Consider the following 24,584-nt stretch of genomic DNA (forward strand, 5'->3'; position numbering starts at 1 on the left):
GACAGACCAAAATGATTCTGACCCTGATCTCAACCAGCAGGTTCCCTAGAACTGCTGTCAGCCCCACTTCAAATGCAGGAAAATCATGAAACCATTACTGACCACACAACTTAAGCACAGATGCAAATCTCAAAAGAGGACAAATGACCCAGCAACAAGACCAACAAGGTTAAAGGGAACAAGAGAATCACAGCTCCACCAAAAACTGGTTTTGGACTCTTACTTTCTCTCAAACTAAATGTAACTTAAATCTTTGTTCAGGTTAAGAAAAGATTCCGATTGATATATGCTTGTCATTAACCAGGTGAGATTAATTCCTTTAAATAATATTCAACATCAGGGACCTCTTAAAACACAGAACACAACAACATCACCCTGTTGCTGTTCCCTCTCCCCTCTGCTTTTTCTTTAAATGCAGACTTTGGTGGCATATGCAATAGAACTCCTTATTTTTGCAGTGCAATATGATGCTGTAGTACAAGTGCTGGCAGGAAATTGTTCAGCACAGGGACTCTGGGATGGGATCACAGTTAATAGCCAAGATCTAGCAGAGAAGCAAGAATGTAACTTAGCCACTGCACTGTAAAACTTATCCCACTACACAGTTCTCACTTCTTTTTTCTCCACTCGTTTTTTCCTGTTTAAACTATTTCATGTTACTGCTGGGCTCAACTGAAATGAAAACTAGAACTCTGAAACATTCCTGATCCCATCAGATGAAGGAATACCAGCCAGGGTCCAAAGAGCAGCAGCATTTTATATATCCCAACATCTTGCCTTTCACACCAGCTTTCACCTACCTGCCCCTTCTGCTCAGAAGTCAGGTTTGCCAGATATTAGGAATAAATGTCTCCAAACCAGCATGTTTGTGAGATAATAATTGGGCAAACAAGTTGAAGATTAGGTTTAAAACAGGGATAGACTTACAAAGGAAATTGTAGAAACACGGCAAGTGGGTGGAAGAAACCAAAAAATAATATTGCAAAAAATACTGAAAAAGGATAGAAAGAAAGAAGCAAAAGCCAGGAAGGAAAGATAGAGCAGTTTTTCCTTTCAGAATGAGTTAGCATAGGAAAAGATGCAACAAGAAATAGTTTCAAAAAGTTTAGCTTAACCTGAAACTTTAAATGGAAAACAAGGTCAAGGCAAGCCAGCACTTTATAAATTTCACACAATTTCATAGAAGATACAATGGCATGAGGAATTTTACGAAGCTCATGGAGATTGATACTGTTCTGTGAGCAGTGCTCAAGATGTTCAAGTGCTCACTCTGGGTTTTTTAAATGACAAGAAAAGCCAGCAGCAATACTGCTACAGAATATTGTAAAGAAGAAACAGCCAAGGAAAAACAGCCACTGGCATTAACTGAAATTATCTGCCAAGCAACACCTACAGACGTATTCTTTTAATACAAGTTATATTTCTTCTATTTCTACCACATATCCTTATGAAAAACAGTACAGAAATATAACTATGCAACAAAGTACAGGGCTCCACCGAAGTTGCTTTAATAAACAAGACACTGTGCCCCAGATCTGGAAGAAAAACACTCCTTCCAAACAGAAAGGCTATTTCAGACTAGTCTCACTGTTTGAGATGTCAAAATGCTACAAACGCTGCGGTGACACCACTTGAGCACTCAAAACAAGTCAGATATGATTTCTTACCCACTGCATAAAGTACATTCCACCGAGAGCTCGCATTCATTAGGATAATCTTGAAAATTAATCCAAATCACAGCACTTAATTCACTTGCTAAAAACTCACCACAGTAAATCAGGGCAAACACTCATTAACAGCTTTGGAGGAGTTTAACTTGAACCAAATATTAGACTTATGCGTGTTTCAGTTAAAGGAGTTCACCCCAAAACCACCAAGTTTAAAAGCTGCTGCAAGTACATCACTGTTGCACACAGAAGCGTCACCAGATAAAGTCCTTAACAACACACCAGAGGAGCTCCGAAGGTTTTAGATAGTTCCTGAAGAGTTCCTCAACATGGAAAATCTGCCACGGAGAACTGCCTCCTCCCTGCATTACAAGACGTTTTGTTAAACTCTGTATACTCTCCACCGAATGGAAGTGGCTGCTGTCCTTGAGAGAAGAGCAGCTCCCAGGCAGCACGAGGAGCTGGGACCACTGCAGGAACCAGCTCCAGGTGTCCTGGGCAGGCAGGGCAGCTCTCAGCACCTCCGCTGGAAACACCAGCCTTGTGCCCACTCAGCTCCAAGTTCTGCTTTGCACGCAGACACCATCCCTGCTACTCCAGAACCATCAAATAACTCAGGCTATGAAAGCCAAGGGCTAGAATTAGCTGTTGATCAGGGTTATGGGAAGGGTTCCCAGAGCTGGCACAGCTGAAACCCAGGGGTAAGAACTCTGCTGGGGCTGCCATGCATTACACTGCACTCGCTTCGCACACAAAGGCAGTAGATTAAGATGAAAAATTGTCTTTGGAAACAAGCAAACGTAACCCTCCAGTGTTTTTTCTTGAAATGACAACTTCCACTACACCATTGTTAGACTTTCAATTTGTGAATATTCCGACTGTTAACTAAATACATTCCTCCACACACGCAGCCAGTTTCAGTATTTACACTGACACAGATTTGCTACAGATCAAGATGGAAAAAAAAATACAAGATAGATCTCAACTCTTATTTTTACCCTATTTTTTTCCTAGTAGCATCTATCACTGACAATATCACTTTGCTGCAGAAGCAGATATTAATACAATTCACACTAAGAAAAAAAAACCTTTCACCATGAAATCAGCAAAGTGAGGGAAATGGCAAAAAAAAAAAATCTTTTCTTTTTTGCAATAGCAATTAATTAGGAAGAAGAAAGAATCCCAGTTTCCCTCCCAGAGTCCAAGCGAAAGTATGTGGAAGATTTCTTACAGATAACATCATAACCAGAAAAGTTAGTTTTTCAATATTCTGAGCCACACTAGCATTTTACTGGGAATCTCACAAGTATGGTCTCTTATCTTCCATGAGGCCAACGTGCAGCACTGTTACTATTTTCCTCTTCTACTGAGACTAAATTTAGTCACAGATAAATCATCCCTTAACCCTACAAGATGGTGGTAACCATAAGGAACAGTGTCCAACTGTGAATGTACTGAATGTACTAACCATCTTCCCTTGGCAAATTCCCCTGCAGATTTCAAAAACCTTTCCTTTTCTGCCAATACAGGAACCTTTACCCAAGATTACAAAAAAACCCCACACCCCCAACATAAAGAGTTTAAAAAAACAAAACAGTCAAAGCCAGCGTTAAACCATTTTTCCTCAAGATGGCTTGCACAACTTTACAATTATGAAACAAAATTCTCTTGCTTGCTGTTCGTTAAGAGAACAAAAACTTCAAAGAGCATCTCATATGCAAGCCAAATTAAAAAATAGTAAAAAATCACCTCAGTCCAAGTAAAAACATTATACATATATTTATATGTATTTAAATTGGCATAGCACCTTTGCAGGCACAAAGACCCGACCTGCTTCAGCATAAGTTGAAAATGCTATCTAGTGATTACGGAAAAACTTGTAAGAAGGACTATCAGAAAAAGAACAAGCAAGAATTACACCATATTGAAGAAAAAGGTTTGGAAAAAGACAGTTATGAACACATTTTCTGTATAAAAAATTTAAAATAGGTAACAGCACATCCTGCTTGAAGTGCCAGTTAAGAAAAATGTCTTATTGGCTTCCAGGTGACTGTCCAAAAACAGACACCATTAACTGTGGAAAATGTTTCTAATCTGGAAGCAGACATTTAAATATGCTGCAGTGCAACCTGTAGCAACTAAAATCCACCTGTTTCATTACAACCGATTCCCAGGCAGTAAAAAGCAATGGAGAACCAGATTCCCTCAAAACACGCCAGGATCAGGACCAGGCATGCTGAAACAACAGTGAAAAGTCACCTGAACAACTTCATGGAGATTTACTTGTAAGGCAATTATGGCATGAGAGAGGGCAGGAACAGGAACACCAGTCCTGTCAAAAGATCTGGTGGTTTTCAATAAAAGCTATATTGGGGCATGGTGGATCACACTTGAACATCAAACCAGTATAAAGAATTCAATAAAATGAGTTGTGTTTAGCAGTGCTGTCACACTCAGCCCCTATACCTATTATTTTTTACGAACCAATGGCTCAGAGGGCAGGTGTTCCTGACTACAGCTGACAGAAACCAGAAGATTCATTAAAAAAAAAAAAAGTTCTGTTACCCTCTGGAAGATGTCTCTGTCACATAAATTAATAATGTCCCTTTCATGTCCCCCACTACTCCCAGACAAACACTAATAGCACATTAGCTACTTCCAGGTAAGCAAGCAATGAAGTACACACAAACATGCTGCAGAAATACGGGGAAAATCCAGCCTACACTCGTTCAAACAAAAAGAATTTCAGAGTAATTCCTGCAGCCTTCAGCAAATCCTGTGAATTTCTCTGCTGCAGTTTCTGTTCAGGACTGACACCAGCTGACAAACCGCAACATCTATGGAGACAATTCCTTAACAGCATCACTGCCTGAGAGTCAGGAATGGGGCAGTGGGATCACAGACCAGGCAGGCAAGAGCATCTCAGAGCCCAGGGACCCCCTGAGCCTCTCAGCAGCAGACTGGGAGCCACGGATCCAGCGCACAGGAGACACAACCTCCGCGTCACACTAACTCCTGTGTGCACAAGGAAAGCTTTGAATGGCAGGTTCACAATAAAAGCGAAGTCAGTCTTCACAGGAGGCATCTTAATCTGATAAAGGACTGTAGCAGACACATTAGACTCCATTAACAGAGGTAGCAATTGTTCCCATTTACATAATTCACACCCGAATAGTTAATGGCAAGGAAGGATGTCTAGATTACATAGTCGGACAGAGACCGCAGAGTAGACAGAACAGAGGGGAGTGGAGGGCAGGTAGGAAAGATGGAATTCCGGAAAAAGAAAAGCTTACATTCCAATAGAACCCTGCCAGGAATCCAAATAGTGGGTATAACAAGAGAACTGACATGATTCACAACAGCTTACAGGTGTGCTAATCAAGAGACAAAAATGAACTCCTGTTACTTCCTAGTCCACATCACAGTTACAAAACCTATAGCTACCACCTTACTTTTTATATAAAGTGTGAAGCCTCTGTCTCTTAGGGCTGTTTTGTAGATTTTAGGTTTGACTAGTTTTGGAAGGTAAGAAGGCTCACCACTTTTCACATTAAATTAATGACTATTACACAAAAAAAGGACAGAAGAAAAGTTTATTTTGGACACTGCACTGGACACAAGGCATTGAACCCATGGAATTCAGGGTTGTTTATCAAAATGTCCTTGTGGCTTTGACAGTAAGAAAGCAAAAAGGGTGAATGAAATGAAGATAGAAATAAGACAAAAAAGTAACAGTTCCTATTAGGATTGATTCCCATTCCTAAAGAGCACATAAATAAATGCTGAAGCACTGCCATCTGTTTATATCCAATCCTTTTTAAAAGCTGGGGGATGGTGGGGGTGCTTGTTTTGTATTTTTAAATTAAGTTCACCTACTTGCACATCTGCCAGGTTCACTGACTGTAAGAGAGCCTTTGTTCTGTCTCACCAAACACAAAATGGGAACTGATACATTCTCCTCCACACACACAGACAGAGAAATCTTCCCAGAAAATTATCTCAGAGATCCCCAACATTCTTCAGGTGACTTTGACATATTAAAAAAATATGTTTTGTAAAAGGCAGGTCATCAACCCTGACCCTAACAGCTTTGGGGAGAAAAAAGCAAGCATTCATTTGTCAGGAGAGTGTTTTGTTTCTAAACAGAAAGTGACATTCCTGTTAAACTCTTTACATCTGAAAGGTCAGCAGAAATGGCACCCATACACTTTAAGTCACCACAGAGTCCCTGTCCTTTTCAGACACCCTTCTGCTTCCCATTCCTACAAGGTACCCCATCCAGCAAACCCCACCTGCAAGTCTGTAAACGAGAGGCAGAAATATCCATTCATCAGTTTCCTAGTTAATTTCTTTCCCACAAGTACACAATTCCTTTCATGGGAACTACTTACTCAAGAAGGAAGACCTAACACAGCACATGCTCAGTTCTACTCTACAGCACTGTCTTAGCAAAAGCAGTTCTCACTGGCATAAAGTTTTGTTTCTTATAAGACCCTTATGTCTTGATGTGCTGCCACCATCACAGTTCCATTCCTTTCTATCTCCTTTCCCAAAAAAAACAAGACCACAAGGAGGAAAAAAAAAAAAAAAAAAGCTTATTGTTATTGAAAATACATATATTTCAGCTAAACCTTTATTTACTCACACGTAGGGAGTCTGCCTAGGTGCACCAGGATTTCTTTTGTGCAACGACTGGGACGTAATCATAAGGCTCTAAATTTAAAGCAGATGTGAAGAAAAAAAAATCCTCACATGCTCTTTTTAAAGGCAAAACACAAACAGCAACAGGTATCTGCGGGGAGACAGATGGAGAGGGTGCTGCTGGCAATCTTGCCCCTGCCCCATTGCAGCTGTGTTAATTATCCCAGAGTGGGAACAGCCTTGTCCTCCCAGGTGGGTGTGATAAAGAGTGAGTGAGCTGGGAGAGAGTCACCTGGAGCCTGCTGGTCGTGGAAAGGGACAGGAGGGTGTGTGAGGGACAGACAGGGTGAGGTGGCCATGACGCGGCCAGGAAGGAGCCAGCTGGAACTGCAGAAGGAAGGGAGAGGGAGGGAAAGAGCCAGAGCTGTGTGGAGCTGCCCATGGGAGACAAAAGAGAAAGGCTAAGACTTCTAGATAACAAGGTGCGGATGCTGGAAGCCTTCTGAAGTTTTATTGAAGCACTCTGAGTGTTGTGGTTGTCTCAAACTTCAACATATCACACGTATCACTTCCTAGAGATAAACTGATTACATTAACTCTGACTCTTCTAGTTATCTAGAAGATTGAAGACCTGTGGATGTTAATCTTCTGTCACTGCATGGCTAAAGAGTTTAGAGGCTCATTTCAGAGTATGAAGTCAGTAGATACTATGTGTGTGCATCCACGGCTGTTTCTCTCTTTCCCGCAGGTGGCACACAACCAACAACCCACTTCCTAACAGCAGAAACAAAATGTTAAAGGTGCTGAAGGTACCCCAGAAGCCCAAGAGTGCCTAGAAGCACTAGTGAACCCATGCAGCCATCCAGCCTAAAGTCACTGTGGGCAAGCATGCTCCAGCTACAGGAATTCCACCATCATCATCTGCCCCTGACAACAACGCCGGGCTAGCCATATTGACATAACCCGCGTGCTAGGAAATATCACTACTGCTCCATCAGCACTGCATTTTCTAGCATCTCCTGCCACACAGCAGCCCAGAGTTAAACTCCCGGCCTAACAGGCAGCAGTGGATGGAACCCTCCTCACCAGCCACCCTCCTGCAGCAGGGTGGACAGCAAGGGTCAAGAACACACACTGGGCTTAGTTCTATTATTTAAAAAGCCACATGCATCCCTCCACACTTACATTTCTGAGCAAATCATACTCAGCTGAAACAAGCCAGACCCTCCAAACATAAGACAATTCTCCAGTAGCTTAGCCGGATAAGAGTTATAACAATAGTCTCACCCAAAAGAGATTTTCAGGGGAACAGGCTTGAGAAGAGGGAGGGTAAGGGAATGGGAGATAAGAACGGGAGAGTATCCTGCTTCACAAAATAAGGAACAGCAGCAGGGAACTCACACACTGGTTATGACAGCATGGTGAAATATTTCTATTCATACAGCAGCACATAACTGCTACAGCAACTGAGAAAGTGGCAGATTCAAAGAAAGGGAAAAAAAAGAAAAAAAGAAATAAAAAAACTAAGAACCCCCTAAATACCAAAGCCCCCTCAAAAAAACATCCAAGGTTTCTCTCATCACCAAGATTTGAGATTCAGTAAAAGGGAATAGGCCACATAAACACCAAACCTGCCTTTTTTGCTAATAAGGCTATTAGCCACCTATGATTGATGAAAAGTTACGTGAACAGAATCTCAAAAAAGCTCATGATAGGATCAAAAAGAATGCTGAAAATTATGAAAAACATGATGCTTTAATATAGCCCAGAGAGCAGGTTTCCTTCAGTTTAGGCTTCTGCTAACATCCCAGCAGTGATTTAATTACAGTTAAACTGGTTTCCCAGAAGTGGTGGAAGAAGTTCAAATTCTATCGAAGATTATAATAAATCCACATTTCATTCAGCAGATCCTAACCTTTTTCTAGCTGCAGCCCCTCTTGCAGCTTGACGGATTCAGACAATTCCATATTTCTGGATGATATAGTAGACATAGACTTGACTATTCTGGGAACTACTGTTCTGCGATAAAGTTCTGAAGTGTGCTTCCAGAACTGAACTACATCCAGTACAGCTGTTAACTAAATAATCACTGTTTTCATTACTTAAAAAAAAAAAAAAAAAAAAAAAAAAATTCCCCTATTTTACTACCGACTCTAGTCCCAGCAGCACGGGCAAGGTGGTGATTTCTCTCTTCTCATCCTATCTGGAACAGCTCTAAGGGTGCTGACTCATAACTGCCCCCGAATTGGGGCACGCATCCGAGCTGCTGCAGCTTCCAGCACAAACTCCGGTAACGTGTCAGGCTGCAGCTCAGGAGATGTGTGTGCAGCCACCTACGGCCACAGACGCAATAATCTCAGGGAGCAAAGGAGGGCAGGCAGCTGGTGGGGGTTACTGCTGCAGACATTCGCCCAGCTGGCCATCGTTTGAGAATTACAAGAGCCCAAGCGGACAACTTTCTGTGCTTACAGCCTGTTGGATCTGAGGTAACACGCTACCCAGCTGCAGCCAGCCTGCACGCTTGAGCGTGGCCCCCAAAACGTGCTTGGACAAAAAACGTGAAACACACACCGTTCCTCAGAACAATTCTGGTTTTATCCATTTGCTTCCATTCTCTCGGCTTCTGTACTGCTTCCCACCAGCACCTCCATAGGTGTTTCTTTGTACCTTTGTGTCTCCCAGTCTCTCCCATTTCCACGGGGGCTCCCCTTTAAACCATTTCACACCGTATCAGCACAAACCATAACGTGAAACTCCCAGAGCGCACGCAGCATTCCAGGTTAAATAAATCGTGTGCTTCCTAACCAACCCTCAGAGCTCACACGACAAACGAGACAGATGTGGAAGGGCAGCGATTCCTGACACAGGCTTCAGGATGGCAGCAGACTCGGAAACAAAGCATCGTGTCAGCTGACGCTGGCTCGTAGTAGATGCAGTAAAATACTCGAAACTGACCAGGCAGCGCTCACGGAGAAAACAGAGAAACCCCAGCACCGCCACAAGGTCTGGGCAGAACCACGGCGCTCACCATCACCTCGGATGAGGTGACGGAGATAACAAAAGCGTGCGCTTCCCAAGGACGGGCTGAACGACGAGGGGCGGAAAGACACGGCCGGGAAGGCGAATGGGCAGAGCAGGAATGACCGCCCGTGCGAGGCGCGACCAAACCCCTCCCGGCAGGACGCGGGCCCGCGGCGCGATGCGGCCGCCCCGCCGCGCTCCCCGGGGCCGGACCGGGGCCGCCCCGCCCCGGGCGGTGACAGCGTGCGGGGCCCGGCGAGGAGAGGCCCTGACCCCCCCCCGGCCGCCCCCTCCCTCCGCCCGGCCGCGGCCCGCGCACCCCCGGGGGACAACCGCCCGCCGGCCCGGACCCACCTGCGCGGCGGCTCCGCGGCCGCGGCCCCGCCGCCTCCGGCCCCTGCCCGGCCGCCGCCGCAGCCCCTGCCCAGAGCGGCGGCTGCTCCCGCAGCTACCGGCGCCCGCAGGCCCCGCCCCGCCCCGGGCTCCCCCCAGCGGACGGCGAGGCGCGTTAACCCGAGCGCGGCCCCTCACCTGCCTGTCAGCCCGCGGGGACGGCACGGCGCGGGCGGTGTTGGCTCGGCCGGGCTGGGCTGCGCTGAGCTCCGCTCGGCCGGGCTGGGCTCGGCTCCGTTCCCTCACGCCGCTTCTCCTCCGCCGCTCCCTCCCGCGCCCCCGGCGCGAGACACGCGCAGGCCCCGCCCCCTCAGCCGCCACGCCCCGCCCCCGCCGCGCGCGCCCGCCGCGCGGGGCTTCCCTCGGCCCGCCCCCGGGGTGCGTCACCGCCCGCGCGCGTCCCCGGGGAAGTTTGGCCGCTCTCCGGCGCCGTAGCGGCCGCTCCGGGCGGGAACTGCGAACGGGCCGCGGCGGGGCTCAGGTACGGCGGGCAGGGCCCGGCGGGGGCTGGGAACCGGGCACAGAACCGACACCGAACCCGGCAAAGATCCGGGCACCGAACCCGGCACAGATCCGGGGCCTCCCCTGCGGGCGGCTGCTGAGCGGCCCCGCCCGGCGGGCCAGGGGCGTGCGCGGGGCCGGTGTTTCCTGAGGGAGCCTCGGCAGACAGCAAGTGACCCCATCAGGAATCCTTCCAAGCTTCATTTGCTATGATTTCAGGGTGTAAGGAGCCAAGAGCAGCACTGACTTCCTTAGATCTTACTCCCAGGGGACACTAAAGTGAGAGATTATGGTAAATGGGTGAGGTCTGTCAGATTACACAGGGAATGACACTTACTGACATGTAAATTATCACTGTATAAATTACTATCTTCTTGCAATGAATACATTTTATATTGTGATTATGCTATTTAATCATATTATATATTACCTATATTGTATATTTTGTATATTAATACATTATTACATTTCCTATATTATAATTACATTATCTTATAACTCAGACCTCTGGCAGGCTGATATCCACTGCGGTCTCGATAACCTGAACCTCCCTTCCAATTGTAGAAGCAGAGGGTCTGTTCTTAATTCATTTCTGTAGAATCATGTAGTGCACATAAATGCATGCTGTAGTATCTAAGCCCTTCTGTCAAGCCTAAGGTATCCTCCCAAAAAGAGATCATTTATACTTACCTGGCTGGCTGAGAAGGCAGACGGATGGAAATAGATACAGGCTTGCCCACGCCTCAAGTATCCTGCCAATTTCAAGTGTAAATGATTTTCCATTTAACAATGAGCAAGTGTCAGCCTGGAGCAAAACAGAGCCTAAGAGCTTCAGGTTTTTTGTCCCAGCTAAATTCATGTGTCACCTTAAGAGGGTCTTGCTGCCAGAAGTGTCACCTGTGCCTGTGATCACCGTGGTGTTTACGCTGCACAGTTTGACAGATCTCCCACGGTGCTCACAGAGTTCAGATGCTTTCCTTTCCAGGCTGCATTAATTTCTTGCCTGGTGATTGCATTTGGGAAACCTGCAGGCTTTCTGCTCCCAACTGGACGGGCTGCTTTTCCCTGCAAGTCCCAAACCATTACTCTTGGGTTAAAAACCCTGCTGTCTTTGCCTTGCAAGGACTGAAGTGACTTGTACATAAATGATGTGGCGATAAATCAATCTGACAGGCTTTTAGAAAGAAGTGCCCACGTAAATAATTTATGGTATTTGAGTAATATTCCTGCCTGGCCTGGTCTCCAGAAGGAACTCTTTTGTGAAACTCCTCCAAGAGCAGATTGTTCACTTTTGGTTTTGTGACTGTGAGGTGTTACTGTTTCATACCTGGAAAAAAAATAGTATGACAGAGTAGGTTCTCTTTTCTTTCAGTTCCACCCCTTGGTCACTGTTTATTGTCATATGGGTTGTTTTTTTTTTTTTTTTAATAATATCAAAAAGTTCATTTGTGCAAGACTACCAGTCACTCCCTTTAATGAAATATTTTTATGCAGGTTGTGAGTTAATGCAAAGGAATTAAGTAATGTGAGGAATTAAGCAGGATTTATATTCTTGGAAAGCAAATATATTTCAAATTCAGGATTGTTTGGAATGACCTGTATCCTAGGATGCTGCTGGTGCATTTTGAACTAATGAAACTTTCTTGGACCCTTTCTTTGTAAGGCAAAAATGGCAATGGGCAATGGACTTGAAAACAACAAACAAAATTACACAGCAAAGGGGTAATTGACACACACCACTGCTATTAAAGAAAATGTTTGGAAACATAGGCAGCGAATTTGAAAAATATGCAGGCTAAAACACAACAACATATGTGCTAGATGTAGCAGTTTGGGCTGGAGTTGTAATTACTGGGAAAGCAGGCCCCTAAACAGCTCCCAGCAGTTACAGTGACATTCTGGGAATTGTAGCAGCTCTGTACGACCTGCCGTGACAGGAAACAGCACAACGAGTAAGGAGGCGAGGTTCTCATCCTGTGTTCCAAAAAGGCAGGAATTAACCAGGTAGGCTTTGTTTCAGATGTTAGGTGTATACAAACCTACCTGTCTTCTATTCTTAAATAGAAACACACCCCTCACAAATGCACTGTTACTGTTTCCAAAATTGTACACAGGTAAGGAAGAGCTTTACCCTGTGCTCATTACAATGTTAAAAAAGTGGAACCAGAATTACCAGAATCAGTGTTTTCTGTTCAGTGCAGGGAGGATCATGATCCTAGGCATGCCAAGAGTAAAGCTAGCAGTGCCTGATAAATCAAAAGTTCAGCTTTTCAGTGTTTTGGAGCCACAGGATTCCAGTGGAGTAAGGGAGACTGCATGGAGGTGTCCACCTGACACGTGCCATAGCTGAGCAGGAATTGTCAGTGGTGCCTGTATGCCTTGAAAGCAGATGTATTTAACCTGCTGCAGGAGCTCAAACATGCTCTGTTACACACTTTTTCCTCTGGCTGCTACAGAATGTGGCCTGAGTGAGTGAGGAGCGTGAAAAAGGTACTGGCACCACCAGAGGCCAGCTGCAGTCTGCCCCTGCATTTCCATGTTTAACCTATCAGTGAGTATCTTTTCCTTCTGTTGAAGTTAACAGAACATTGCCTCACTCTTCTCAAGGCTGTTTACCTGGCGATATCAGAAATCAAAACTGGGCAATTCTATTGTGTGCAGCATGTCTTTTCCACTCCTTTTAAACTGTGGAGTAGCACAGGCCTGTCTTAATTAGGAACATCTGCCCCATTACACTTGAAAGATGTACCTCAGCTCTGTGTTTACCTGTGCATAACAGGTAAATCAACTTATAAAATAGTTTGGGGTTCCCAGAGGAAAGAAAACTCCACGGAAATATAAAACTTGTAAAGTTTTTTGGATGTTTTCCTAGAGTACTACAAACCTTAGGTTAAGTACGTGGCATTATCTTTAGTGCTTGCTAAATCACTCACTGCTGCCTGTGTAACTGTTTGCTCTTGCTGGGCTCAGTGGAATTGCATTTATTGGAAGAATGCTGAAGATTTTTAGTCGGCAGACCAAAGCCTCTCTGTGAAGGAAGCTCACCAGATGGAGAGGGCGAGGATGAATGAAAAGGCCCCTGGATGTTCACAGTCTGTGCTGAAGTCCTCTCTTATCTTGTGGGAAGCTGTGATTAATTCCTTGGAACAGCCATGTTCTAGCTGAGCATTGCCCAAGCTGTGGTGCTTGCACAATGCCTGGTATGCAAACTATTCTGAAGTGATGCAAAACTGCCTGCTGCCACCTCACAGCGAGGAGAACTGGGACCTGCCACTCCTACCACAGGATTAGAGCACGGGGCACCTTTAAAAACCTGGCTTGTCAAAGCAGAGTGCAACTGATAGGAAAAGACTTGATTCAGGAGCACAATAAATTTGTGGGAGGTAATGGACAGTGGGATAGAAAGGTGTATGAGGAAAATTAGGAGTTATGTCCACACAATCATGGCAGGGGAAGGTGTTGCTGCCGTAGCCCCACAGTGATAGATGTACTTGAACAGATTAAATTCAGCATTATCTGTTCTGGAAGGTGGGTTTATTTCCTGCACAGGAATTTGTGTGCACACATATTTTTATCAGCAGTGGTCAATTTTACCACCATGCAAATAAATACCTACTTGGAGAATGCTGTTGAAAATTAGTATTTCACATCCAATTTCCCAAAACAGAGATTTCTTTTTTTTTCTGATTATGTACCTATTGTGTTCAAATTTTGAAAGACAAGATCAAAATATGGTAGTAGTAAAAGCCATTAAGTTTCTTTTACCTGTTCTAGTGTGTCAAGGCAATGTTTTGGAGCACAGTGCAGCACCTCTAGTCTTGTATGGACTCTTTCTCAGTGACCAGAAAACTTCCTGAGAACATTCAGCTAAACTGAAAAGAATTCCCTGTAAATAATAAATAATGGTCCCATTGCCACAGAGATAGTAAATTACAATTCCTAGATGCTTTTAAACAGATAAACTGCTTGTATCATCCTGCATATTCAAATGCATATTTGAACCTTAATTTTTAGTCTTTCTGCTTTAAAAATAGGGCATTTTTAAACACTGGTTAATGGCTCGGCCAGCCTCCCACCACAGTCCTGGCCCCAGAGGTTGTCTGAGGCTCTTGGGCACTCCAGTCAGTAATTTATTATCTACTCCAACATTAATGTTTCATGTGAGTTAAAACGTTGTGGGGAGAGGGCAGGGCAGTGAGGAAACAATATTCCAAGGAGGAGTGGAAGCACCTTGCCTTCTCTGGCTCCTGCCTCTGGCACCAAGATAGATTTATAGCTCCATTTGCAGAATTAAATTCTCTCTCTTCCCAGCTCCTACTCTAATAATTTTTGGTATCGAAATTCTGTCACTCTGAGATGCTCAGGCAGTTGCTTTGAGACACAGGGCTTGGCTGTGCTGCACTTCCCCAACGGCAAAACCCCCCACGCTGCTCTGATGGAGGGTTTGGTTTAAACAAGGCTCACAGCTGAAGCTGCTCCTGCAGGTAGAGCCTGAAACTGAACTGGCATCCTGTGTCTCCTTCACTCAAACTAGATTCACACGTAATTCGAATACAAACCACTGACAACTAAATTTAGACCGATAATGGTGCACACCATATACAAGCTTGAAGGACTTTAACTAAAACCAGCATTAAGCAATTTTGCATCAAAATGCCACCCACCTACTTTGCATAAATTGGTCATAGTGTTTGTGGGCAAGTGACATTTCAGTCATTGTTTCTTCCCAAGGGCTCACAGTGATTAAGATCTGATTGAGGCAGCTTGGGGGTGTGAGTGGAGGCAACAGTATTGTTCAGATTTCAATTCCCTTGGTCACACACACTATTTATGTCTCTCTAATTGTCTCCCTCCCCATGCAATGAACTCTTTGCTGAGCAGAGGAAATAGCCTGCTTAAATCACAAGTGTTTCTTCTGGTGATGTTGCTTTCTATTTGCTCTTTTCCAAAGCCAAATGTATTTCCAAACTGCTGCTAACTTCTGATTGAAACGCATTCAAGTGTATGAACACTGTACAATTATACAGGTTTGGGACCGAAGAGGAATAATTCCAGCCAACCAAAATTAAGGAGAATTTTAGCTACACTTGCCAAGTAAACAACCAGTGTCCTTTTTCTGAAAATTGTTTGCCAAGTCCTCAGTAAACTTTGGGTTTCTTGTTTAGGGACTGGAAAAACAACCTAGTTTAAAAAGTGCCACACCTGAAATGCATTAGCAAAGCAGAGTACAGGTGCTGACTGACTGGCAAGTTATACTGTCCAGCTCGCTTGTACATCTGATTTTGTCTTGTGTTTGTATTGCCTACAAAAGTCTGAGTGCTGGGCTATGGGTTGTGCTCAGCATCGGTGCAAATACAATAAAAGATTTTCTCTGTGGTTATTTGGGAGTGCTGCTGCAGCCCCTGGCACAGCTGGGTCCACGATCTCCCCAGGATCACTGCTCCAGAGCAGGGGGAGTGGCTGTGCCGTGCTGGGAAGAGTCGGATGCTGGCTTGGAAAAGGGTGCCATCTACTGAATTATTGGTACCACTTCTTACAGATCTGACAGATCTGTGGTTGTCAGCTCTGCACGGTTTGTGTGGCACCATACAGCACCAGGCAGGGTGATTACAGTCAAACAGCAATCTAAAATAAAACTGACAAGTCAGGGTATAGCCGAGTAAAGTTTTAGAAAGCTGTCCCTACTTTTTATCAAAGTATTGATGGATATTGAAAGTGGTCCAGGAACAGGGTTCTGAAGAATCCAAAAGAGGGAGTTCTTTTCTTTTTCCTTCCCTGGCATGGTACAGTGCCTTCACATTTACCTAAAAAGAAAAAAAACCCCACATTTATAATTTCTTACCAGTGCGATATTTAGAATAAGCTTTTTGCCATATCTTCATGTGGACTGTCAGTTCTGTTCCCTTCAGTCACTGCATTTTCTGTGATTTCTAGGGATGCCTGAGAGCCAGGGGAAGGATGGTGAGAGCTGCAGCAGCAGCAGCAGCAGCTCCAACCCTGGGGACTCCGTGGCTTCCTTCGGACAGGTCAGCTCTGCCCCAGAGGGAAATGCAAGCTGCTCACGCTACTGGAAATCTGCTCTGCATGTTTATTCCTTTTGAACTTGGGTGCAGTAAGGCTGGAATCATGCTACACTCTCTTGTACTTCACGTTTTTTCTCTGCAATAGTCTTGGCATGCCTCAAATTATAATAAATTGCTCTGGATTCTTCTCAAAAGGTTTTTAAATCTTTTAAACCTTAAAAGTGGTTCTCATTCTCTCTTATTCCCAGATGTCCTGAGTCATGCTTACACATATTCTCAATACAGCCAACTGCTTTCAGCTATTAAAAAATAATTTTGACAAGTTGTGAAATAACCTGAAAAAAGAAAACTGTATCTGGACTGAACAGAGCTTTTGGTGGTGAATTCTCTTCTCCATGATAGGCATTTCTGCATAGTTCCTGCATGTGGCACAGGCTTGTGCATTCTCCCTTTCTCCTTATGCTTTCTGGTTACAGGCTTGCATTCTAGAGTCAGAAAAAGATAACAGTTTTACTCTTAAGTTTAAATAGAACTAAATACAAATTAGAGTGGTTTGGCAGGCGTTGGAATTGATATGGCACACACACACACTAGAGGATTCTGTGTTCTGCTGAGCTGTTAGGGCAGCCAGTACATGCATACACAATATTTATGATTTAAGGGGTGAAACCTCTGTTCTGCCCCACTTCAGGCCGTAACGACACGAGCTTTTTAGTTCTTAAAGTTCTTTTAGTTCTTAAATCCTTAAACATACATAGGCTTCGCTACATTTTGGAAACTGGATTTCCACTAAGACAAACCTAAACTTACAACGCTTCAGGCTTCCCATGATGCTGGTGTTCTCCAATGATACCAGTGATGTTGGAGTTATCCAAAGAAATTGGATAACTCAAGAAATTCCTATTCTGACTGCTTTCCTGAGCTGCTGTCCTCCCTGACCTGATGACATGTGGCAGTGGAGTATGGTTAATCTTCAGTTTTCTTGGAGTCTTTAAGTACACTTTTCCTGTTGGTCACAGACCAACAAACCAGTTTTGGTTTGGAGCAGTAAAATAGAAATTTACATGTGTGTTTGTGGCTAGGACTATTAATGAAAAATAATTGCTGCAGCTCAGTAATTAATGCCTGCACCCATCAAGAGTAAGGAAAAAAGAACAGTCTAATGCACGTGCGTACCCCGAGGTGTTTACTTGCCTGTTACATCCCGGTTCCAAAACATGGATGATGCAGGTGTTGGAACGACTGGGATGAAGCAGAGCTCTGGGGACAGCAGGGGAGGCTGGGACAGGGACTGGGGACAGCAGGGGAGGCTTGGGCAGGGTGGGTGACACGTGTGCTGCCTTGTTTCTGCCCAGTATCAGTACACAGCCGGCGAGTATCGCGCTATCCAGCACGCTCTGCGCCAGAGGCTGGGCCCAGACTACATCAGCAGCCGGCAGGCAGGAGGAGGGCAGAAGGTAGGAACAAACATGATGTTCAACTCCATTTTTCCCAGGAAAACTAGGGTTTAAGTTGTTACAATTTCCTTATTTGTTTGAAGTTCCTTTCCCTCTAGTAGTTTAATATGCAGATAGGAATGCAAAATGAGCATGGCATAAGTTCTGGCTTTTATTGAGACACAGATCTTCCTTTTACACTTAAAAAGGAACTTAATTTTTCAGTGCTTCATCCTTTACAAAGGAATATTTATCTACTTGTGCAACACTGAGATGTTTTCCCTATTTTTCCCCAGAATTGGACTATAAGAAACATTATGTGACAGTGGCTGGATTTACCATCTTCAGTGCCCACTCTCCCTTCTGTTGATTGTCATATTTGTTGCTATATTAATCCCCGCTACATTTGCTGGAAGAGAGTGCACCTGAAGCTGCACCATCAGCCTTTTATTATTATCTGAACCTTGAACTCGGTTGGGTTTCCTCAGTGTAAGATGATATGTGTGATCTCTGTTTAAAAAATAAAGTGTGCAGAGATGTGTGCACAAGGCTATGTGTTTATATATTTATGTGTACGTGCTCTTCTTTTCAGGTCTGTTACATTGAGGGTCACAAGGTCATCAGTCTGGCCAATGAAATGTTTGGCTTCAATGGCTGGGCTCATTCAGTCACTCAGCAGAATGTTGGTAAGGATCTCCTGTGGGCAAAGAAGCCTTTGCTCCCTCCTGTTTCACTGGGAAGGAAAATTCTCTCAGACAAGGGCCAGGGTTTCCATCCCAGAATCCCAGAACATGATTGTGAGGGACCCCCAGGGATGAGCTGTGAGGGACCCCCAGGGATGAGGGAGCGCAGCTGCCGGCCCTGCCCAGGACACCCCGAGAGTCACACCGTGTGCCCCAGAGCCTTGTCCAAACGCTCCCGGAGCTCCGGCAGGCTGCTGCTGTGCCCGCTGCCCTGGGGAGCTGTTCCAGCGCATGAACAACCTCTGGGGAAAAACCTTTCCCTGACAGCCACCTAAACCTGCCCTGGCACAGCTTCGGGCCATCCCCTGGGGCCACAGATCACCAGACAGAGGAGATCCGTGCCTGCCCCCCTCCTCCCGTCTCGGGAAAGCTGAATATCACTGAGGGCTGCCCTCAGCCTCCGCCAGGCTGAACAAAGCAAGTGACCTCAGCTGCCACAACTTCATCACTTCAAAGCACCTGGGCAGAGGCATGAGCAACTTCCAGGTGTCTTAACAGTAAAAACGAGAGAAATTGAATAATAATGGAGCTTCTGTTTTTATTTTAGATCTGTCATAGTCATTATTCTGAGTGTGTTTATGATTGTTCTTGAGCTATTTTAATCAAGTCTCTGATCTCTGTGGGTACACTCAGCGAAGAGTAATTACAATTAAACTACTTAACACCCAGCAGTCCTGAGCCAACTTTCATACCCACCTGTAATTTTTAGACTCTAACCAGTTCATAGGCTCAGTTAATATTCCCCTAATCTTTAGGGACCCGTATTTTTCTGCAGACTTCTCTCCTAGCTAATACCCAGTACTGAGGTTTTTACTACAGAAAACCTGTGGAAAATTTTTCAACATGATGTTCAGGTTATCTTAAAGCTTCAGCCTGTTCCATGTTGCTAGCTGAAATGGTACCTGCCAGAGGAGAGTTGTCCCTGTTTGCAGATCTGCTCTGCTTATGCTGAGGACCGGTTGTTGAAGTAGGTCAAAGCAGCAGCTTAAATTACTTTCTTCCTTCTCCCCCACCTTCAGAAATCTTAACTCAGGCTGGTAGATTCTAGAAATAGAACAACTTACTTCATTGCTTTCCATCTATTCTGCACCATGGTTTTCTTTCCCTGTTTTCAGTCAAGAAAGGACTGACATCCTTCAAACTTCTTTTTCAGATATGCCATAACTAGTCATCCCTTAGGAATTCAGGCATTCTGTCCGTGATAAAGCCTTGTGCAAATTATTTGCAAACTTCAGACTTCTACTAGATCATAGGAAAGAAACTACTTTCATAGACAACAGAGTCTTTCCCACTATTGTTTTTATAAATTAACACTTAAAATATCTCCTTGCAGACTTTGTTGACCTCAACAATGGCAGGTTCTACGTGGGTGTCTGTGCTTTTGTGAAAGTTCAGCTTAAGGTGAGCGGGTTTTTTTGTTGGCCCTGAGTGTAGCTGAGCAATTGCCTGAAGCTGTGCATGAAAGTCCTTGCACGGGTCAGAGCACAGTGCTGGGGTACTGCTCTGCACTAGGGATCCCGCTGGAGTCCTGGGCATCGACCTTGCTGAGGGCAAACAGCCAAGAGCGAGTAAGCAGGCGTGGGAAAGCACACCACCTGCATCCATAAATCCCCTTTTATTTGAAATCCGGCTGCAGGATGGGTCATACCATGAAGATGTGGGATATGGAGTCAGTGAAGGCCTGAAGTCTAAAGCCCTGTCCTTGGAAAAGGCAAGAAAGGAGGCAGTAACGGATGGACTGAAGAGAGCGCTCAAGTAAGTGAAGATCAGCGCTTGTACGTTTTCAGAAGCTGTGTGGGAAGGAAGGGTTTCAGTCACAGTGAGCCCTCTTGTTTCTCAGGTGCTTTGGCAATGCTCTTGGGAACTGCATCCTGGACAAGGAGTACCTGCGAGCCGTCAACAAGCTTCCCCGGCAGGTGCGGTGCAGGGGCTGCGAGAGCAGGGGCTGCAGAGCCCCCTGCCCCTGCCCCTGCACTCACACAGCTTACCAGTGCTGCTACCTCACTGCTGGGGCCTCCTGAGACCACCAGCCTTGCTGACAGACAGCTCACACACACAGAGCAGAGTGTTCTGAAGTGGCACCTCAGGAACCACCATGGATCCTGCCAGCTCCTGCTGTGCACCAGCTGGGGCAGGAGGCTTCTAGGCAGTGCCCTGTCCTGTGGAGGGAGGGAAAAGAAAGCCTTCTGCAGCTGCTGATCCATGGACCTTCAGAGCAAAGCTGCCTGCAATCACCGTAGGACTAGCCAGACTCTGCTAGAGCTGCATGGCAGTCCTGTCAAACACTAGGAGCAGTGACACCTCACCAGGTACAGACGGCCCAGGTCTCTGGTTTGCCAGGGTCATCGTCTGCCAGAGGCACTGCCACAAGCTGCTAAGGTGACAGAGCCAAAACACCCCGTCTTTAATGAACAGCAACGGTGTACCTTCCTCAGAGCTCAGTAAAGCTTGGCCTTGCCCTTTAGCATGAGCAGGAAAATGCACTGGTAAAACAAACCCACGCAGCAACAGCCTTGTGGGGCTGTGAGAAGCTGTGAAATCCTGCATCGATCACCACCACCTGTTCTCGTTTGCAGAGCAGTGTGGGGACAGCTCACCACCTGCCCTGCAGCACTGAACAATTAACCCACACAAAGTCACAGCAATTCAATGATTAACTGACCGAATTACTGGGCACTGAAAGAGTAGTTCAGGTTTCTCGCTTACTGTGTGACTTAGAGCAAACAAAACAGATTTTTATCCAGCGCTTACTTCACTAACTTGATGATGGAAATTTCAGAACCTTTTCTTTTTTCTCCTTTACCAGGTAGCCCCTGAGTTAGACTTGGTCAAAGCTAAAGTACAGGACTATGAGCCTGAAATAGAGCAAGCAAGATACAGCAGCTATGTGGAAAGGCAGAACACAGCAGGGCGACAGCACTGTGAGGTGACACCTGGCTGTAAGCCTGGCCAGACAGAGGCTGCTGCAGTGACAGCAGACCAGAAACAGCCCAACGCTCCCAGGTGAGACTGCTGTCACAAATTTATTTTTTAAGCTGTATTAGAAGTTACTGGCCCTTTTAAAACATGTAGACAGCTCAATGCCAAAGACCCGTCCGGCACTAGTTCAGCAGATTTTCTTTACTGTTATTTTTAATGATTTTTTTCTTCACAAAATGTAACGGGGTCCCGTTTAACTTTGTGTTTCTGGGGGGAGGACAGAAGCACAGACTCCCTGGCCACGGAGTGTGATGCCACTTACCAGAGGAAACTGCGGCAGAAGCGGCTCCAGCAGCAGTTCCGGGAGCAGATGGAGAAAAAGCAGCAGGTCCCAGGAGTTACTCCCAGCAGCAAACAGGGTGAGAAGTGTTCAAACTGGCACTTTCCACGGGAGCTGCTGGCAGGCACAGGTTACCCACAGCGCGGGAGCCTGGCCAGCCTCAAGTGCTGGGCCATCAACACTCCTCTGAGGCCAAAGGCAGGAGCGTGATCCCGTATTCCCTGTCTGTGTTCCAAAAGTGTCAGCAATGTCAGCTCTAAACCTGCAACTGTGCAGCCACCCTCCAGCAGCAGTTGCCAGCACCACCAACCTGCTGCATCCAAGCTGAGGCTGCAGCATTTGGCAGACAGGTGTTGCCTGAGCTACAGATACGTGTCTCATGGCTCACGGGGAAGCCTGGGGCCATGTGGAACAGGAGCGTGGACGGGCTAAAACCCACCTTAAAGTAGCACAGTTGCTCGTCAGATGTCATCAGGTACACAATGTTACTTCCCACATTCTGCTTCCAAGCCTGAACCAGCTGTAGGACAAAAGAGGGTACTGGTGGCAGTGCTGGCTGTCAATTCAGCCTCGTGCTCTGCTGAGAAGGAGCCAAAGGGTGTTTCTGTATTTCTGGCATTAATCCCTCCTTGTGTTGCCTCCTTGCAGCAACATCTGATCCTCCCGTGAAGCACAGCACTCCAGAAGTGCAACAGGAGCTGGCAATAGAAGAGGAGTTCTTTGCAGGTCAGCCAAAGAGTGATGAGGAATAAAGTGTTAAATCATTTAAAGCAGGTTAATTCAGAGTACAGTGTAAGGGTAAAAGCTCTCAAGCATTGGAATAACAGAAGTGTGAGTGTGATTCTGACCTTAGCAATAGAAATTTTGCCTGAGGGGCAGGGAGATGAGTCCATCACTGGGGGGGGTTTCACTCAGGCTCTTCAGTAGAGCTGTTACACCTGTTTGATAAACCCTTTTCCTGAGGTCATACTGCACAACACAGAACTTGGGGGGGATTTGGGGTGTGTCTTTTCTCAGTATAAACATGGGTGTTTGGGTCACGCGCCGTGGTGCCTGCACATTGCCTAAGTCCACAGCACAAGGGGCAGGACCCTGCTGCACACTGACATGAGAGATGCTCGACAGCTCAAATGTTAAAGTGGTCACTGCTTGTGGGAAAAGAAAGCTACTGCCACTCCAGTAGTACAGTCCTGTGTCATGGATCCCCTTGTCATTCCTTCCAGATGATCCTGAACTTTGGGACATCTCCCTGGAGAGCAGTGACCTAAAGGTAACGGGTGCCAAAATCTCAGAGGCCTCCGCAGCTGCACACCAGGCCCCTGGGACACCCCGTGGGCACCAGCAGATGAGCACTCGCAGCAAGACGCCCCACAGGAGCCACCAGCACAGAGCTGCTGCCAGGCTGGCACAGCTGCAGCCCCCTGCTGCAGCCCCCAGCACCGGCTGTGCCCACCAGCACACCCCAGGTACGTGCTGCCACACCCCACCGGGGCTCTTGGGACGCTCCCGTGGGACAAACGTGCCTTCCTTCTGCACCTGGCTGCAGATGCTGGGACGGTGGTCTTGGAAAAGTGCTTTCTGCCATCCTACTGTCCTGTCAAGGAAGAGTTAGAAAAAGAATTGAGGAATACATTCAGAGGCAGAAAAAAACATGTCCATTCCTCACTTTCTCCCTGTGTGGCAGGGTGCAGCCCCCTCAGGAGAAGTCAGAGCTTGAAGAAAAGGAAGCTGGAACCTACGTGAGGCACCCGCTGAAATACGTGCCTCTGTCATGGATCACAGCACACGGCTGCAGCTGGCCTTCCAAACTGTGTCACTGGACTCATCATGGTGGAGCAAGAGACGAGTCTCATGCAATCAGCAGGAACTTCATGCACTCTTAGATTATTATGTATTTCAGATGCCTTTTTCTAGAACCACGCCATTACCTGTGCTTCTGCAGCACGAGGCTTGTGGCTGTGGATATCACCTGTGAGCCGCCTGAAGGAATGGATTGTTAAAAATGAGATGCAGTTCATAGCTTGTCTGTCCCTCAGTGCTGCATTCCAGCACGGAGCCAGAGCTTCTCAGTGCAGCGGGGAGCAGGGGCTGTGCCCAGGGGACAGAAGGCTGGAGCTGTGGCTGCGCACCCGGCCAGCCGGGGGGACACCGCCGAGCTCTGAGGAGCTCTCCGTGCCGTCCAGAGCCCCTCGCTCCTGCGGCTATTCCCGAGCCTGTTCCCATTCCCGAGCCTCTTCCCGTCCCTGTTCCTCTTCCCGAGCCTGTTCCCATTCCCGAGCCTGTTCCCCTTCCCGTTCCCCGTGCCTGTGCCTCGGGGCAGGAGCTCGCCGTGCCTGCCCCGAGCCTTTGGAACACGGATGGCAGTTGCACTGCTGGTTTTAAAGAAGCTTTTAACCCCTTTCGATACAGAAATAAACATGAATTTGAGAAACAAACCCCGCTGGGAGCTGTCCGTGCCTCTCTGCCCTGCCAGCCGCTCCCTGGCGGCCAAACCCGCGTGGTCAGGACCGGAGATGGGGCAGACGCCATCTGGAACCCTGGCCTGGCGCCGTGGGGAGCGGCCCCGAGCCGGGAGACGGAAATGGATCGAGTCCCAGAGCTGGGAAATGGAAATGGAATGTGTCCCAGTCCCAGAGCTGGGAAATGGAAATGGATCGTGTCCCAGGGCCGAGAAATGGAAATGGATTGTGTCCCAGAACCGGGAAATGGAAACGGATCGTGTCCCAGGGGATGCGGGGCACGGGCTGGAGAACCGTGCAGATACGACGTGCAAATAATACGCCGTGGTAATACGGCAAGATATGGTAGCCACAGAATCGTTACCTACGGAGTATTTTATTACAAATTCGTTAAAAATTTTACAATCTGCTGAAGGGACCGCGGCTGCTGCGGTAACCGCC

The 24,584-nt window shown here is 46.5% G+C and overlaps 2 protein-coding genes across 10 annotated transcripts in view; one reads left to right on the top strand and one right to left on the bottom strand.

Moving 5' to 3' along the window:
* ERC1 (ELKS/RAB6-interacting/CAST family member 1) overlaps nucleotides 1-9,987 on the bottom strand; it is a 266,110-nt gene extending 256,123 nt beyond the window's left edge. For 8 of the 9 annotated variants that reach the window (XM_058420193.1, XM_040061380.1, XM_058420189.1 and 5 more), the window contains exon 1: nucleotides 9,861-9,987. The gene's annotated coding sequence lies outside the window, so the exon portion shown is untranslated. Of the gene's footprint in view, nucleotides 1-6,312; nucleotides 6,445-9,860 lie in introns of those variants that run through there. The other variant, XM_058420188.1, reaches the window with a different exon arrangement.
* A 119-nt stretch (nucleotides 9,988-10,106) lies between these two features.
* Nucleotides 10,107-24,112, top strand: RAD52 (RAD52 homolog, DNA repair protein). The gene is made up of 12 exons (XM_040062356.2): nucleotides 10,107-10,203; nucleotides 16,158-16,249; nucleotides 17,602-17,703; nucleotides 18,275-18,368; nucleotides 19,759-19,826; nucleotides 20,062-20,180; nucleotides 20,266-20,341; nucleotides 21,232-21,428; nucleotides 21,627-21,763; nucleotides 22,333-22,410; nucleotides 22,908-23,150; nucleotides 23,369-24,112. Exons 2-12 carry the CDS (start codon nucleotides 16,160-16,162, stop codon nucleotides 23,425-23,427), a joined length of 1,263 nt encoding a protein of 420 aa, XP_039918290.1. The 5' UTR covers nucleotides 10,107-10,203; nucleotides 16,158-16,159; the 3' UTR covers nucleotides 23,428-24,112.
* Nucleotides 24,113-24,584: the final 472 nt, after the last annotated feature.

This window comes from Hirundo rustica, chromosome 4 (genome assembly GCF_015227805.2).
Source record: "Hirundo rustica isolate bHirRus1 chromosome 4, bHirRus1.pri.v3, whole genome shotgun sequence".
In the NCBI taxonomy this organism is placed as follows: domain Eukaryota; kingdom Metazoa; phylum Chordata; class Aves; order Passeriformes; family Hirundinidae; genus Hirundo; species Hirundo rustica.